This window comes from Lithobates pipiens, unplaced genomic scaffold (assembly GCF_037356315.1).
Source record: "Lithobates pipiens isolate NorthernLeopardFrog02 unplaced genomic scaffold, aLitPip1_a1.2 Scaffold_28, whole genome shotgun sequence".
Classification (NCBI taxonomy): domain Eukaryota; kingdom Metazoa; phylum Chordata; class Amphibia; order Anura; family Ranidae; genus Lithobates; species Lithobates pipiens.
Window position 1 is genome coordinate 225,640,553 of NW_027507789.1, and position 17,869 is coordinate 225,658,421.

Here is a 17,869-nt window from a genome sequence, read left to right on the forward strand (position 1 = left end):
GGTGTCATGACAAAGGCTGTGATACTTGTGTACGTGGGAGGAGCCTGTGATACTTGTGTACGTGGGAGGAGCCTGTGATACTTGTGTACGTGGGAGGAGCCTGTGATACTTCTGTACGTGGGAGGAGCCTGTGATACTTGTGTATGTGGGAGGAGCCTGTGATACTTCTGAAAAAGGGAGGAGCCTGTGATACTTCTGTACGTGGGAGGAGTCTGTGATACTTGTGTACGTGGGAGGAGTCTGTGATACTTGTGTACGTGGGAGGAGCCTGTGATACTTGTGTACGTGGGAGGAGCCTGTGATACTTCTGTACGCGGGAGGAGCCTGTGATACTTCTGTACGCGGGAGGAGCCTGTGATACTTCTGTACGCGGGAGGAGCCTGTGATACTTCTGTACGCGGGAGGAGCCTGTGATACTTCTGTGTACGCGGGAGGAGCCTGTGATACTTCTGTACGTGGGAGGAGCCTGTGATACTTCTGTACGTGGGAGGAGCCTGTGATACTTCTGTACGCGGGAGGAGCCTGTGATACTTCTGTACGCGGGAGGAGCCTGTGATACTTGTGTACGTGGGAGGAGCCTGTGATACTTGTGTACGTGGGAGGAGCCTGTGATACTTGTGTACGTGGGAGGAGCCTGTGATACTTGTGTACGTGGGAGGAGCCTGTGATACTTCTGTGTACGTGGGAGGAGCCTGTGATACTTCTGTACGTGGGAGGAGCCTGTGATACTTCTGAAAAAAGGGAGGAGCCTGTGATACTTGTGTACGTGGGAGGAGCCTGTGATACTTGTGTACATGGGAGGAGCCTGTGATACTTGTGTACATGGGAGGAGCCTGTGATACTTGTGTACATGGGAGGAGCCTGTGATACTTGTGTACGTGGGAGAAGTCTGTGATACTTCTGTACGTGGGAGGAGCCTGTGATACTTCTGTACGTGGGAGGAGCCTGTGATACTTGTGTACGTGGGAGGAGCCTGTGATACTTCTGTGTACGTGGGAGGAGCCTGTGATACTTCTGTGTACGTGGGAGGAGCCTGTGATACTTGTGTACGTGGGAGGAGCCTGTGATACTTGTGTACGTGGGAGGAGCCTGTGATACTTCTGTGTACGTGGGAGGAGCCTGTGATACTTCTGTGTACGTGGGAGGAGCCTGTGATACTTCTGTACATGGGATTTTCTTTGTTTTTTAATTTTAAAAGATTTCAAACAATCTTCTCTCACGTTGTCATTATGGGGGATTGTTTGTAGAATTTTGAAGATAATGAATTGAATCCATTTTTTGAATAAGGCTTTCAAATAAAATGTGGAAAAAGTGAAGTGCTGTGAATACTTTCTGGATGTGTTGTATCTAGGGCTCCTCCCCCTTTCATAGCGACAGTGAGAGGTGTATTCTGATTGATCAGTTTGTCTCTGTGTAATCCCACCCACTGCGCTTTTTCTCATTACCTTGACTTGTTATTTCAGAGCTGCATGTTGCTGGGAGGACGGAAGACGGACATCCCATTGGAGGGTTATCTGCTCACCCCCATCCAGAGGATCTGCAAGTACCCGCTACTGCTAAAGGTATTCGGTCTCGTCTGTGTCCCCCGTGTCTCCAGAAATGCTGAGTGTGGTCACCCCTCTTCTTCTTCCACCATGTCATAGCTGAGCCTCCAGTGTGGTCACCCCTCTTCTTCCACCATATCTTAGCTGAGCCCCCAGTGTGGTCACCTCTCTTCTTCCATCATGTCATAGCTGAGCCCCCAGTGTGGTCACCCCTCTCCATCCATCATGTCATAGCTGAGCCCCCAGTGTGGTCACCCCTCTTCTTCCACCATATCATAGCTGAGCCCCCAGTGTGGTCACCCCTCTTCTTCCATCATGTCATAGCTGAGCCTCCAGTGTGGTCACCCCTCTTCTTCCATCATTTCATAGCTTAGCCTCCAATGTGGTCACCCCTCTTCTTCCATCCTGTCATAGCTGAGCCTCCAGTGTGGTCACCCCTCTTCTTCCATCCTGTCATAGCTGAGCCCCCAGTGTGGTCACCCCTCTTCTTCCATCATGTCATAGCTGAGCCCCCAGTGTGGTCACCCCTCTTCTTCCATCATGTCATAGCTGAGCCTCCAGTGTGGTCACCCCTCTTCTTCCATCATGTCATAGCTGAGCCTCCAGTGTGGTCACCCCTCTTCTTCCATCATGTCATAGCTGAGCCTCCAGTGTGGTCACCCCTCTTCTTCCATCATGTCATAGCTGAGCCTCCAATGTGGTCACCCCTCTCCATCCATCATGTCATAGCTGAAGCCCCCAGTGTGGTCACCCCTCTTCTTCCATCATGTCATAGCTGAGCCTCCAGTGTGGTCACCCCTCTTCTTCCATCATTTCATAGCTGAGCCTCCAATGTGGTCACCCCTCTTCTTCCATCATGTCATAGATGAGCCCCCAGTGTGGTCACCCCTCTTCTTCCATCATGTCATAGCTGAGCCTCCAGTGTGGTCACCCCTCTTCTTCTCCATGTCATAGCTGAGCCCCCAGTGTGGTCACCCCTCTTCTTCTCCATATCATAGCTGAGTCCCCAGTGTGGTCACATCTCTTCTTCAATCATGTCATAGCTGAGCCCCCAGTGTGGTCACCCCTCTTCTTCCATCATGTCATAGCTGAGCCTCCAATGTGGTCACCCCTCTTCTTCCATCATGTCATAGCTGAGCCCCCAGTGTGATCACCCCTCTTCTTCAATCATGTCATAGCTGAGTTACCAGTGTGGTCACCCCTCTTCTTCCACCATATCATAGCTGAGTCCCCAGTGTGGTCACTTCTCTTCTTCTCCATGTCATAGCTGAGCCCCCAGTGTGGTCACTTCTCTTCTTCTCCATGTCATAGCTGAGCCCCCAGTGTGGTCACTTCTCTTCTTCTCCATATCATAGCTGAGCCCCCAGTGTGGTCACATCTCTTCTTCAATCATGTCATAGCTGAGTTACCAGTGTGGTCACCCCTCTTCTTCCATCATGTCATAGATCAGCCCCCAGTGTGGTCACCCCTGTTCTTCCACCATATCATAGCTGAGCCCTCGGTGTGGTCACCCCTGTTCTTCCACCATATCTTAGCTGAGCCCTCGGTGTGGTCACCCCTGTTCTTCCACCATATCATAGCTGAGTCCCCAGTGTAGTCACCCCTTTTCTCCCACAGTGCTGGTACAAAGTCCTTTAGCGCTGAAGGCTAAAAAGCTAAAGTGTGTCCCCTATGACCTGCGGTCTACCCCAGCAGCATAGGTTGCAGGTCCTGCCCTCCCCCCTCCTGTTGAACGCCCAAGGTGGCCACCTCACCTGCCTCCCCTGGTCCTCTACAAGGAAGAGTTCCCCTATACTTCTCCTGTACCCTCCTTTATCGGCTCCGGGGCCCCAGCAGGCTCCTTGTGTGGTGAATTCCAGGGATATTAGTCTTTTTATAAATAAACCTCCGGAAGCCAGCTTGGCCATTTATGTATAAATTCCACTTTCCTCTAATTCCTGTTGTGCAGAAAGTCATCAGACGCACATCTGCTCCCGACCCGTCATTGAGGCCAATTTATCGGTACATGTGAGCAGCTTCCGAGTTCCGACCACTGGGCCCTCGGCCAGAAACCGAGGCAGAAAGTGCACCTTTATTTAAAACTCGCAACACCCTACAGAGCGACCAATCACAGTGGGCAGAGGGCCCCTACAGGACAGAACGACCAATCACAGTGTGCAGAGTGCCCCTAGAGAGCAGAACGACCAATCACAGTGTGCAGAGGGCCCCTAGAGTGCAGAACGACCAATCACAGTGTACAGAGGGCCCCCAGAGAGCAGAACGACCAATCACAGTGTACAGAGGGCCCCTAGAGAGCAGAACGGCCAATCACAGTGTACAGAGGGCCCCTAGAGAGCAGAACGACCAATCACAGTGTGCAGAGGGCCCCTAGAGTGCAGAACGACCAATCACAGTGTACAGAGGGCCCCCAGAGAGCAGAACGACCAATCACAGTGTACAGAGGGCCCCTAGAGAGCAGAACGACCAATCACAGTGTACAGAGGGCCCCTAGAGAGCAGAACGACCAATCACAGTGTGCGGAGGGCCACACATGGCTCCTCTTTCTCTATGGTCCTCTCACGTGTCTTAGCGGTGTCGGGGGAGCTGTGATGCCGCTCTATGCCGGGGTGATGTTGTGTGCTCAGTAAATATTACTCAGCCGAGCTCCATAGTCAATGACTTCATTCATTCGGATATTTACGAGTCTTCTAGAAAATGTTTTGGCAGCACAGAAAATTGAATGACATTCAGCACCACGAATGTAAATGTTACACACAACATAAAATAAATCTCTTCCATGGAGGGGGATGGGACACGTCATTCAAAGGGATTGTTTAAAGTTGATTTAAACCCGAACCGGATGACAGTTAGTGTGCTCTGTGCATCTGTGCTCTGTGCATCATAAACCATTGTCTAACCGGGGGAGCTGAAGGTTAGAATGCAGAGCAGAAGAGTGTGATATGGAGCAGGCGGATTGGGTTTAAATCATCATTTTTAAAGAGCAACTGTCATCTCTGACCCGCTGTTGGCTCCTCCTCTGACCCTGCTGTTGGCTCCTCCTCTGACCCCGCTGTTGGCTCCTCCTCTGACCCCACTGTTGGCTCCTCCTCTGACCCCGCTGTTGGCTCCTCCTCTGACCCCGCTGTTGGCTCCTCCTCTGACCCCGCTGTTGGCTCCTCCTCTGACCCCGCTGTTGGCTCCTCCTCTGACCCCGCTGTTGGCTTCTCCTCTGAACCCGTTGTTGGCTTCTCCTCTGAACCCGTTGTTGGCTCCTCCTCTGAACCCGTTGTTGGCTCCTCCTCTGAACCCGTTGTTGGCTCCTCCTTGGACCCCGCTGTTGGCTCCTCCTCTGACCCCGCTGTTGGCTCCTCCTCTGACCCTGCTGTTGGCTCCTCCTCTGACCCTGCTGTTGGCTCCTCCTCTGACCCTGCTGTTGGCTCCTCCTCTGACCCCGCTGTTGGCTTCTCCTCGGACCCCGCTGTTGGCTTCTCCTCGGACCCCGCTGTTGGCTTCTCCTCTGACCCCGCTGTTGGCTCCTCCTCTGACCCCGCTGTTGGCTCCTCCTCTGACCCTGCTGTTGGCTCCTCCTCTGACCCTGCTGTTGGCTCCTCCTCTGACCCTGCTGTTGGCTCCTCCTCTGACCCTGCTGTTGGCTCCTCCTCTGACCCTGCTGTTGGCTCCTCCTCTGACCCTGCTGTTGGCTCCTCCTCTGACCCTGCTGTTGGCTCCTCCTCTGACCCTGCTGTTGGCTCCTCCTCTGACCCTGCTGTTGGCTCCTCCTCTGACCCCGCTGTTGGCTCCTCCTCTGACCCCGCTGTTGGCTCCTCCTCTGACCCCGCTGTTGGCTCCTCCTCTGACCCCGCTGTTGGCTCCTCCTCTGACCCCGCTGTTGGCTCCTCCTCTGACCCCGCTGTTGGCTCCTCCTCTGACCCCGCTGTTGGCTCCTCCTCTGACCCCGCTGTTGGCTCCTCCTCTGAACCCGTTGTTGGCTTCTCCTCTGAACCCGTTGTTGGCTCCTCCTTGGACCCCGCTGTTGGCTCCTCTTCTGACCCTGCTGTTGGCTCCTCCTCTGACCCTGCTGTTGGCTCCTCCTCTGACCCTGCTGTTGGCTCCTCCTCTGACCCTGCTGTTGGCTCCTCCTCTGACCCTGCTGTTGGCTCCTCCTCTGACCCTGCTGTTGGCTCCTCCTCTGACCCCGCTGTTGGCTCCTCCTCTGACCCCGCTGTTGGCTCCTCCTCTGACCCCGCTGTTGGCTCCTCCTCTGACCCCGCTGTTGGCTCCTCCTCTGACCCCGCTGTTGGCTCCTCCTCTGACCCCGCTGTTGGCTCCTCCTCTGACCCCGCTGTTGGCTCCTCCTCTGACCCCGCTGTTGGCTCCTCCTCTGACCCCGCTGTTGGCTCCTCCTCTGACCCAGCTGTTGGCTCCTCCTCTGACCCAGCTGTTGGCTCCTCCTCTGACCCAGCTGTTGGCTCCTCCTCTGACCCAGCTGTTGGCTCCTCCTCTGACCCAGCTGTTGGCTCCTCCTCTGACCCAGCTGTTGGCTCCTCCTCTGACCCCGCTGTTGGCTCCTCCTCTGACCCCGCTGTTGGCTCCTCTTCTGACCCAGCTGTTGGCTCCTCCTCTGACCCCGCTGTTGGCTTATTTTTTGAGCTGCTGTTGGCTCCTCCTCTGACCCCGCTGTTGGCTCCTCCTCTGACCCCGCTGTTGGCTCCTCCTCTGACCCCGCTGTTGGCTTCTTCTTTGAGCTGCTGTTGGCTCCTCCTCGGACCCCGCTGTTGGCTCCTCCTCTGACCCCGCTGTTGGCGGCTTCTTTGAGCTGCTGTTGGCTCCTCCTCGGACCCCGCTGTTGGCTCCTCCTCTGACCCCGCTGTTGGCTCCTCCTCTGACCCCGCTGTTGCTGCTGTTGGCTCCTCCTCGGACCCCGCTGTTGGCTCCTCCTCTGACCCTGCTGTTGGCTCCTCCTCTGACCCTGCTGTTGGCTCCTCCTCTGACCCTGCTGTTGGCTCCTCCTCTGACCCCGCTGTTGCTGCTGTTGGCTCCTCCTCGGACCCCGCTGTTGGCTCCTCCTCTGACCCCGCTGTTGGCTCCTCCTCCGACCCCGCTGTTGGCTCCTCCTCCGACCCCGCTGTTGGCTCCTCCTCTGACCCCGCTGTTGGCTCCTCCTCTGACCCCGCTGTTGCTGCTGTTGGCTCCTCCTCGGACCCCGCTGTTGGCTCCTCCTCGGACCCCGCTGTTGGCTCCTCCTCTGACCCCGCTGTTGGCTCCTCCTCTGACCCCGCTGTTGCTGCTGTTGGCTCCTCCTCGGACCCCGCTGTTGGCTCCTCCTCTGACCCCGCTGTTGGCTCCTCCTCTGACCCCGCTGTTGGCGGCTTCTTTGAGCTGCTGTTGGCTCCTCCTCTGACCCCGCTGTTGGCTCCTCCTCTGACCCCGCTGTTGGCTCCTCCTCTGACCCCGCTGTTGGCTCCTCCTCTGACCCCGCTGTTGGCTCCTCCTCTGACCCCGCTGTTGGCTTCTTCTTTGAGCTGCTGTTGGCTCCTCCTCTGACCCCGCTGTTGGCTCCTCCTCTGACCCCGCTGTTGGCTCCTCCTCTGACCCCGCTGTTGGCTTCTTCTTTGAGCTGCTGTTGGCTCCTCCTCGGACCCCGCTGTTGGCTCCTCCTCTGACCCCGCTGTTGGCTCCTCCTCAGACCCCGCTGTTGGCTCCTCCTCAGACCCCGCTGTTGGCTCCTCCTCAGACCCCGCTGTTGGCTCCTCCTCAGACCCCGCTGTTGGCTCCTCCTCAGACCCCGCTGTTGGCTCCTCCTCTGACCCCGCTGTTGGCTCCTCCTCTGACCCCGCTGTTGCTGCTGTTGGCTCCTCCTCGGACCCCGCTGTTGGCTCCTCCTCGGACCCCGCTGTTGGCTCCTCCTCGGACCCCGCTGTTGGCTCCTCCTCGGACCCCGCTGTTGGCTCCTCCTCGGACCCCGCTGTTGGCTCCTCCTCTGACCCCGCTGTTGGCTCCTCCTCTGACCCCGCTGTTGGCTCCTCCTCTGACCCCGCTGTTGGCTCCTCCTCTGACCCCGCTGTTGGCTCCTCCTCTGACCCTGCTGTTGGCTCCTCCTCTGACCCTGCTGTTGGCTTCTTCTTTGAGCTGCTGTTGGCTCCTCCTCTGACCCCGCTGTTGGCTCCTCCTCTGACCCCGCTGTTGGCTTCTCCTCGGACCCCGCTGTTGGCTTCTCCTCGGACCCCGCTGTTGGCTCCTCCTCTGACCCTGCTGTTGGCTCCTCCTCTGACCCTGCTGTTGGCTCCTCCTCTGACCCTGCTGTTGGCTCCTCCTCTGACCCTGCTGTTGGCTCCTCCTCTGACCCTGCTGTTGGCTCCTCCTCTGACCCTGCTGTTGGCTCCTCCTCTGACCCTGCTGTTGGCTCCTCCTCTGACCCTGCTGTTGGCTCCTCCTCTGACCCTGCTGTTGGCTTCTTCTTTGAGCTGCTGTTGGCTCCTCCTCTGACCCCGCTGTTGGCTCCTCCTCTGACCCCGCTGTTGGCTTCTTCTTTGAGCTGCTGTTGGCTCCTCCTCGGACCCCGCTGTTGGCTCCTCCTCTGACCCCGCTGTTGGCGGCTTCTTTGAGCTGCTGTTGGCTCCTCCTCGGACCCCGCTGTTGGCTCCTCCTCTGACCCCGCTGTTGGCTCCTCCTCTGACCCCGCTGTTGCTGCTGTTGGCTCCTCCTCGGACCCCGCTGTTGGCTCCTCCTCAGACCCCGCTGTTGGCTCCTCCTCTGACCCCGCTGTTGGCTCCTCCTCTGACCCCGCTGTTGGCTCCTCCTCTGACCCTGCTGTTGGCTCCTCCTCTGACCCCGCTGTTGGCTCCTCCTCTGACCCCGCTGTTGGCTTCTTCTTTGAGCTGCTGTTGGCTCCTCCTCGGACCCCGTTGTTGGCTCCTCCTCGGACCCCGTTGTTGGCTCCTCCTCGGACCCCGTTGTTGGCTCCTCCTCGGACCCCGTTGTTGGCTCCTCCTCGGACCCCGTTGTTGGCTCCTCCTCGGACCCCGTTGTTGGCTCCTCCTCCGACCCCCGCTGAGCCTGACCCTGCTGTTGGCTCCTCCTCTGACCCCGCTGTTGGCTCCTCCTCTGACCCCGCTGTTGGCTCCTCCTCTGACCCCGCTGTTGGCTCCTCCTCTGACCTCCTCTGACCCCGCTGTTGGCTCCTCCTCTGTAGAAGGGGGGGCTTGGCGGGGAGCATAGCAGGGGAGGGTAGCGTGGAGCATAGCAGGGGAAGGTAGCGTGGCGCATAGCAGGGGAGGGTAGCGTGGCGCATAGCAGGGGAGGGTAGCAGGAGAGCATAGCAATTCAGGGTAGCGTGGAGCGGGGGAGCATAGCAGGGGAAGGTAGCGTGTAACGGGGGAGGTTAGCGTTGAGCAGGGTAGGGTAGCATGGAGCGGGGGAGCATAGCAGGGGAGAGTAGCGTGGAGCAGGGGAAGGTAGCAGGGGAGCGTAGCGTGGAGCAGGAGAGCATAGCAATTCAGGGTAGCATGGAGCAGGGGAGCATAGCAGGGAAGGGTAGCGTGGAGTGGGGTAGGGTAGCGTGGAGCAGGGTAGGGTAGCATGGAGTGGGGGAGCATAGCAGGGGAGGGTAGCAGGGGAGAGTAGCATGGAGTGGGGGAGGGTAGCATTGAGCAGGGTAGGGTAGCGTGGAGCGGGGGAGCATAGCGTGGAGTGGGGTAGGGGAGCGTGGAGCAGGGGAGGGTAGGAGGGGAGTGTAGCGTGGAGTAGGGGAGGGTAGCAGGGGAGAGTAGCGTGGAGCGGGGGAGGGTAGCATTGAGCAGGGTAGGGTAGCGTGGAGCGGGGGAGCATAGCGTGGAGTGGGGTAGGGGAGCGTGGAGCAGGGGAGGGTAGGAGGGGAGTGTAGCGTGGAGTAGGGGAGGGTAGCAGGGGAGAGTAGCGTGGAGCGGGGGAGGGTAGCATTGAGCAGGGTAGGGTAGCGTGGAGCGGGGGAGCATAGCGTGGAGTGGGGTAGGGGAGCGTGGAGCAGGGGAGGGTAGGAGGGGAGTGTAGCGTGGAGCAGGGGAGTGAAGTGGGGGGAGGGTAGCGTGGAGCAGGGGAGGGTAACATAGAACAGGGGAGCTTAGCGTGGAGCAGGGGGGGGGGGGTTGCGTGGAGCGGGGGAGAGTAGAATAAAATGTGGCAGTAGGGATGAATTGAGTACAATGCTCCACGTTTGAGATATCTGTACTGCAGACAGTTGCTCACATATTGATTATTGGTAATGGATTGGTTGGTGATGGTCGGGGTTCGGAGTCATAAGACGTATCACTGAGCGCTCCCACCCTCGTTCTACAAGGCCGGGTCTCCATCATCCCCGGAGACAGTGCAGTGTGGTGTGGTGAGGAGATATGACGATGGTCTCGGAGGCGGCACATTGTCGTCCAGCCTCTGGAGATAAATGGTCCTTATAGACCGCATGCTTCAACCTGATTGTACAATCTCCTTTTAGATTTATCAACAACCATCTCATAGAGATGCCTGATGAGGGGTGCAGGGAAGGCATTGTGTTGGTCCTCTTGAATGATTGGCTTGTACTGAGCGACCAGCTTTAGATTGTCAGCTCTTCAGATCGCGGTTAGGTGGAGATCTTTGGCCTCCTGTGAAGGAACGTCTATCTGTTTGTAGCCGGCCTCTCTTCTTATAAATCTTATCCCGGTTGGCACAGTGAGTGGCAGTTGTTGGCGTAGGATCTGACATGGCGGCCCCAATCTATGGAGGTGTTGGGGAGAGGAGTCTCGCATTCCTCTCCGCTCTCTCTGGGGGTCTGGGCGCAGCGATGGGATCCGCTCGCATTTTACTGAAGGCAAAGCCTTTGATGGTCTTCCAGCCTCAATTTTTCTGGATGCTGCATTTGGTCTCCTCCCAGCCTCCCAGCATGGACTGAGGAATTCTCAGCAAATCTCTGATACTGCCTGGCAGGACATGCTGAGAGTTGTAGTTCCCGTGACACTAAGTCTGCCTGTTGTCTTTATTTGATTTGGAGGCCACTGCTTTGTAGTCTCCTAGAGACCATCTAGATAATAGCCCTGAATGGCCTGGGATTATAGATCATTGGTGGGGTGATGGGCGGCACGGTCTACCCTTGTCTTGGCAGCATGGTGGTCAGCGCCATCCCTGCCACGTATAGCTGTTTTTTTTTTACAAATGTGTTGCCCCTCCAGTGTCTGGTCAATGTGGCTCCCCCTACAGGACACCCAGCAATAAGAGGCTCAGCCCTCGCCTGACTGTCCGCCATAAAGTCTGAGGCACGTCCCATACCCGGCACAGGAAATGCTTGGTTCCGATTTAGTTCCACTTTGTAAAATCCAGTTATATGGGGTCATGTGCCTCCCTCCCTCCCACACATTGTGTTAACATTTTTCAAATATTTTTTATTTTATGGTGGAATATCTGTGTTTGGGGGAATTGGTGAAAGGCGGAGAGGCGTATTTTTCCCAAATTGGCGGTAACATGATGTATGGTGGGATTGGTTTCTGTTTTCATTATGTAGTAACATAATTTGGGGAATTGTGTGGTTGTGTAGTATTTTAAAATGGGAATGTTGTGTAGTAGTGTATGATTGTGGAGTTGTAAAGTATTATTGGGTTTAGTAGAATTGTGTAGTTGTGTAATATTGTATGTTTGGGGAATTGTATAGTATTGTGTAGTTGTGTAGTATTGTATGTTTGGGGAATTGTATAGTATTGTGTAGTTGTGTAGTATTGTATGTTTGGGGAATTGTATAGTATTGTGTGGTTGTGTAGTATTGTATGTTTGGGGAATTGTATAGTATTGTGTAGTTGTGTAGTATTGTATGTTTGGGGAATTGTATAGTATTGTGTGGTTGTGTAGTATTGTATGTTTGGGAAATTGTATAGTGTTGTGTACTATTACATGTGAAAGGTTAAAGTGAGTTTCATATTAGTGAGAGTTTCTATGCAAAATGATAATTTTAAGCAGTAACATGTTTGGGGGATTGTATAGCATTGTATGCTTGTGTAGTATTGAATGTTTGTGGAATTATATGGTTTTGTTTGCCTGTGTAGCTTTGTATGTTTGTGGGGTTGCATAGTATTGTGTGCTTGTGTATTATTGTATGTTTGGGGAGTTGTATAGTATTGTGTGGTTGTGTAGTATTGTATGCTTGGGGAATTATATAGTTTTTGTGTGGTTGTGTAACTTTTTATGTTTGTGGGGTTGTGTAGTATTGTATAGTATTGTGTGCTTGTGTAGTATTCTATGTTTCGGGAGTTGTATAGTGTTGTGTGGTTGTGTATTATTGTGTGTTTGGGGAATTGTATAGTATTGTTTGCTTGTGTATTATTACACGTGAAGGGTTAAAGTGAGTTTCATATTAGCGGGAGTTTCCAGGCAAAATTATAATTTTAAGCTGTAACAAAACTATTGAGCTTTCATGTTTGGGGGATTGTATAGTATTGTGTGCTTGTGTAGTATTGAATGTTTGTGGAATTATATGGTTTTGTGTGGTTGTATAGTATTGTATGTTTGTGGGGTTGTATAGTATTGTGTGGTTGTGTAGTATTGCATGTTTGGGGAGTTGTATAGTATTGTGTAGTTGTGTAGTATTGCATGTTTGGGGAGTTGTGTAGTATTGCATGTTTGGGGAGTTGGATAGTATTGTGTGGTTGTGTAGTATTGCATGTTTGGGGAGTTGTATAGTATTGTGTGCTTGTGTAGTATTGCATGTTTGGAGAGTTGTATAGTATTGTGTGGTTGTGTAGTATTGCATGTTTGGGGAGTTGTGTAGTATTGCATGTTTGGGGAGTTGTATAGTATTGTGTGGTTGTGTAGTATTGCATGTTTGGGGAGTTGTATAGTATTGTGTAGTTGTGTAGTATTGCATGTTTGGGGAGTTGTGTAGTATTGCATGTTTGGGGAGTTGTATAGTATTGTGTGGTTGTGTAGTATTGCATGTTTGGGGAGTTGTATAGTATTGTGTAGTTGTGTAGTATTGCATGTTTGGGGAGTTGTATAGTATTGTGTAGTTGTGTAGTATTGCATGTTTGGGGAGTTGTGTAGTATTGCATGTTTGGGGAGTTGGATAGTATTGTGTGCTTGTGTAGTATTGCATGTTTGGGGAGTTGTGTAGTATTGTGTAGTTGTGTAGTATTGCATGTTTGGGGAGTTGTGTAGTATTGCATGTTTGGGGAGTTGTATAGTATTGTGTGCTTGTGTAGTATTGTATGTTTGGGGAGTTGTATAGTATTGTAGTATTGTGTGACGGGTATGGTGTTTGTTGTGTGACTATGGGCAGACGTGTGACTTGTCTATCATAGTGATCAGGGATCTGGGGGGACAGTGCAGTGAATTGTGACTCGGTACAGCACAGAGCACACCACAGTCCTCACACTTCTCCTCGGATGACCGCGGTGATTGCACGCTGTCCATACATCGCAATATCTGAGCCGTGGTATACAGAAGCTTGGATTATGGAGGAACCCCGACTCATCCTCCACATGATCACCCTCATAATCTGGGGGTCTCGGTGATGACACTGGCAGGCTGGAGACAATGACGGGTCCTCTTTGGGTTGGGTGTGGCTTGGCATTCACAGATCACAGATCCCCCTCCCCCCCATTCACCCCACACACTGAAATACATTATCTGTAAATCTGAACCCGAGACAATTCCACTAACATCTCATCCCTCTCCTGAAGGCTCTGTGAATGCTTTATATTATACGGATAAACTCTGACCCTGAGGGGGTGTGATGGATCCATACATTATATCCTGCAGACATCATTATACATTGTATATATTATACCGTTCCCGTGGTTGTAGATACATTGTATATATTATACCCTTCCCGTGGTTGTAGTTCCCGTGGTTGTAGATACATTGTATATATTATACAGTTCCCGTGGTTGTAGATACATTGTATATATTATACCCTTCCCGTGGTTGTAGTTCCCGTGGTTGTAGATACATTGTATATATTATACCGTTCCCGTGGTTGTAGTTCCCGTTGTTGTAGATACATTGTATATATTATACTATTCACGTGGTTGTAGATACATTGTATATATTATACCGTTCCCGTGGTTGTAGTTCCCGTGGTTGTAGATACATTGTATATATTATACCGTTCCCGTGGTTGTAGTTCCCGTGGTTGTAGATACATTGTATATATTATACCATTCCCGTGGTTGTAGTTCCCGTGGTTGTAGATACAATGTATATATTATACCATTCCCGTGGTTGTAGTTCCCGTGGTTGTAGATACATTGTATATATTATACCGTTCCCGTGGTTGTAGTTCCCGTGGTTGTAGATACATTGTATATATTATACAGTTCCCGTGGTTGTAGATGCATTGTATATATTATACTATTCCCGTGGTTGTAGATACATTGTATATATTATACCGTTCCTGTGGTTGTAGATACATTGTATATATTATACCGTTCCTGTGGTTGTAGTTCCCGTGGTTGTAGATACATTGTATATATTATACAGTTCCCGTGGTTGTAGATACATTGTATATATTATACGGTTCCCGTGGTTGTAGATACATTGTATATATTATACTATTCCCGTGGTTGTAGATACATTGTATATATTATACCGTTCCTGTGGTTGTAGATACATTGTATATATTATACCGTTCCCGTGGTTGTAGATACATTGTATATATTATACAGTTCCCGTGGTTGTAGATACATTGTATATATTATACGGTTCCCGTGGTTGTAGATACATTGTATATATTATACCGTTCCCGTGGTTGTAGTTCCCGTGGTTGTAGATATATTGTATATATTATACCGTTCCCGTGGTTGTAGATACATTGTATATATTATACCGTTCCTGTGGTTGTAGATACATTGTATATATTATACCGTTCCCGTGGTTGTAGTTCCCGTGGTTGTAGATACATTGTATATATTATACAGTTCCCGTGGTTGTAGATACATTGTATATATTATACGGTTCCCGTGGTTGTAGATACATTGTATATATTATACCGTTCCCGTGGTTGTAGTTCCCGTGGTTGTAGATACATTGTATATATTATACTATTCCCGTGGTTTTAGATACATTGTATATATTATACTATTCCCGTGGTTGTAGATACTGTAAGGGATCTTCCCGGGGTAGGGTGTGTTTGGACACAGTTCACAGCAGACTTGGAATTTATAAAGCAGATCTTGGCGTTTATTCGTGGTACAAACAGTCCAGCAAACAAAATATACAGCAACACCGTGCTTTCTAAGTACAACAAAAATAAAAGTCCTAGCCCGGCTGGGCGCTTACTAACAGGTTCTGCTCACCTATCTGACACTTACAAACACAGCGTCTTTCGCCTGGATATCGCAGGGTGAGTTTTAGCTCCAGCAGTGGCTGTGCTTGCAGCTTCCTTCAACACACAGATTGTTCATTCCCTGGCTGAGAGCAACCACCTGCAGACCCTGCAGAGCCTTTAGCTTCCCAGGCTAATTAGGATCAAAGCTCACCTGATCCAAAACCCAGAACTGGATCGGGGGATGTGGAATGACAGGTCCCTCTACCAAACCTACCTGCCATTCCATATAAACCCAGGCCCGGCAAAATTAAATAACAACTCAGCAGCATATCGCTGCTGAGAAACTGATCCATCCTGGATTTACCATCTCACACTGTGTAGCAACCTAGGTGAGATGTACACCCCCTCGATCACTTCTCCAGTGACATGTCTACAATACATTGTATATATTATACTATTCCCGTGGTTGTAGATACATTGTATATATTATACGGTTCCCGTGGTTGTAGATACAATGTATATATTATACCGTTCCCGTGGTTGTAGTTCCCGTGGTTGTAGATACATTGTATATATTATACGGTTCCCATGGTTGTAGATACATTGTATATATTATACGGTTCCCGTGGTTGTAGATACATTGTATATATTATACTATTCCCGTGGTTGCAGATACATTGTATATATTATACGGTTCCCGTGGTTGTAGATACATTGTATATATTATACTATTCCCGTGGTTGTAGATACATTGTACCGTATATACTCGAGTATAGGCCGACCCGAATATAAGCCGAGGCCCCCAATTTACCCCCAAAAAAACTGGCAAACTTATTGACTCGTGTATAAGCCGAGGGTGAGACATGCCTGTCCATCCCTGTGTGTGTGTCCGTCCATCCCTGTGTGTCCGTCCATCCCTGTGTGTCCGTCCATCCCTGTGTGTCCGTCCATCCCTGTGTGTCCGTCCATCCCTGTGTGTCCGTCCATCCCTGTGTGTCCGTCCATCCCTGTGTGTCCGTCCATCCATCCCTGTGTGTGTGTGTGTCCATCCATCCATCCATCCCTGTGTGTGTGTGTCTCCATCCATCCATCCATCCATCCCTGTGTGTGTGTGTCTCCATCCATCCATCCATCCATCCATCCCTGTGTGTGTGTGTCTCCATCCATCCATCCATCCATCCCTGTGTGTGTCTCCAACCGTGTGTGTGTGTGTGTGTGTGTGTGTGTGTGTGTGTGTGTGTGTGTGTGTGTCCAGCCTACCTTTGTCCCGAGCCTCCGTCCCGTGCCTTGCCTCCTTGCCTCCGTCCCGTGCCGTGCCTTGCCTCCTTGCATCCGTCCCGTGTCGTGCCTTGCCTCCTTGCATCCGTCCCGTGTCGTGCCTTGCCTTGCCCCCGTCCCGTCCCGTCCCGTGCCGTGCCGTCCCGTGCCCTCTTCGTCGGCGGCCATTGTAAAGTTCAAAAGCTGCGCCGCCGCCTTCGCCTGTGATAGGCGGAACACTGAATTTCCCAGCAGCCTGTGTTCCGCCTATCACAGACGTCGTATCATCCTCGTCCGTAGTACGAGGATGATACGACGTCCGTGATAGGCGGAACACAGGCTGCTGGGAAATTCAGTGTTCCGCCTATCACAGGCGAAGGCGGAGCCGGAGGCGCGGCTTTTGAATCAGAATGGCCGCTGTCTGTCTGCTCGACACGCTGATCGAGCGGGCAGACAGCGATGACTCGAGTATAAGCCGAGGGGGGCACTTTCAGCCTCAAAAAAGAGGCTGAAAATCTCGGCTTATACTCGAGTATATACGGTATATATTATACGGTTCCCGTGGTTGTAGATACGTATTATACCGTTCCCGTGGTTGTAGATACATTGTATATATTATACCGTTCCCGTGGTTGTAGATACATTGTATATATTATACAGTTCCCGTGGTTGTAGATACATTGTGTATATTATACCGTTCCCGTGGTTGTAGATACATTGTGTATATTATACCGTTCCCGTGGTTGTAGATACATTGTATATATTATACAGTTCCCGTGGTTGTAGATACATTGTATATATTATACCGTTCCCGTGGTTGTAGATACATTGTATATATTATACCGTTCCCGTGGTTGTAGTTCCCGTGGTTGTAGATACATTGTATATATTATACCGTTCCCGTGGTTGTAGTTCCCGTGGTTGTAGATACATTGTATATATTATACTGTTCCCGTGGTTGTAGTTCCCGTGGTTGTAGATACATTGTATAAGCAGATTTCCATTTACAGTGAACCCGTCACATAAATTTACCATTCAGACTAAATAATACTAAAACCTCCATAGATCCAGACATCAATCCTAATAAAATCCTATACAGTTCTTCACCCCACTTATCTTCAGGAATCTCAGATTTGGATGGCCTGACCCTGGTGGAGCCCCCTACTGGGGTGGTGCCAAGCCCCTCCTGACCTTTCTCTTCGTGGCAGTGTTGGGTGACATAAGTTGGACAGATGTGGTTGTAGTATGAGGATGATGGTGGAGGCGCAACGCTGTAGATCAATGTAGGTGGCATCTGGGTTTGGCCTGGTCACCCCCACCCCCCCCCCCCACCCCCGATCCACCTCATCCAATATAGAGGATCTTCGAGGAAGCATCTCCTAATCACGTGGCTTGTTTCTTCCCCATAGGAGCTGGCAAAGAGGACATCCACCAAACACCCGGACCACCAAGCTGTGCAGAGCGCCCTGCAGGCCATGAAGACCGTCTGTACCAACATCAATGAAACCAAAAGACAGATGGAGAAGCTGGAGGCCCTGGAGCAACTACAGTCCCACATCGAGGGCTGGGAGGTGGGTGCGAGCCCCAATTCCCCCCCCCCCATCCTGATCACCCCCTATAGAAAACAACCTTCTCCAATATATGTATGCAGAGTAGTGATGTCCTTCATTGCACGCATTGGTAATATTTCACCTCCTGCTGTTTTTGTGCGTTTGCCCCACTGACACAGAAACGATCGTCTATAGTTTTATTGGTCGGTTTATTATACCAGTGAGAGACGGAATAACAACAAAAATATCCAAAAAAAACGCATTTCAAAAACGTTACA

At 51.6% G+C, this 17,869-nt stretch overlaps 1 protein-coding gene across 1 annotated transcript in view; it reads left to right on the top strand.

Annotated features, from left to right (window-relative positions):
- LOC143934817 (phosphatidylinositol 3,4,5-trisphosphate-dependent Rac exchanger 1 protein-like) overlaps nucleotides 1-17,869 on the top strand; it is a 52,659-nt gene that overhangs the window by 13,984 nt on the left and 20,806 nt on the right. Inside the window, exons 4-5 of the mRNA XM_077458437.1 lie at nucleotides 1,464-1,562; nucleotides 17,451-17,612. Coding sequence (XP_077314563.1) covers nucleotides 1,464-1,562; nucleotides 17,451-17,612 — 261 coding nt within the window. The remainder of the gene's footprint in view (nucleotides 1-1,463; nucleotides 1,563-17,450; nucleotides 17,613-17,869) is intronic.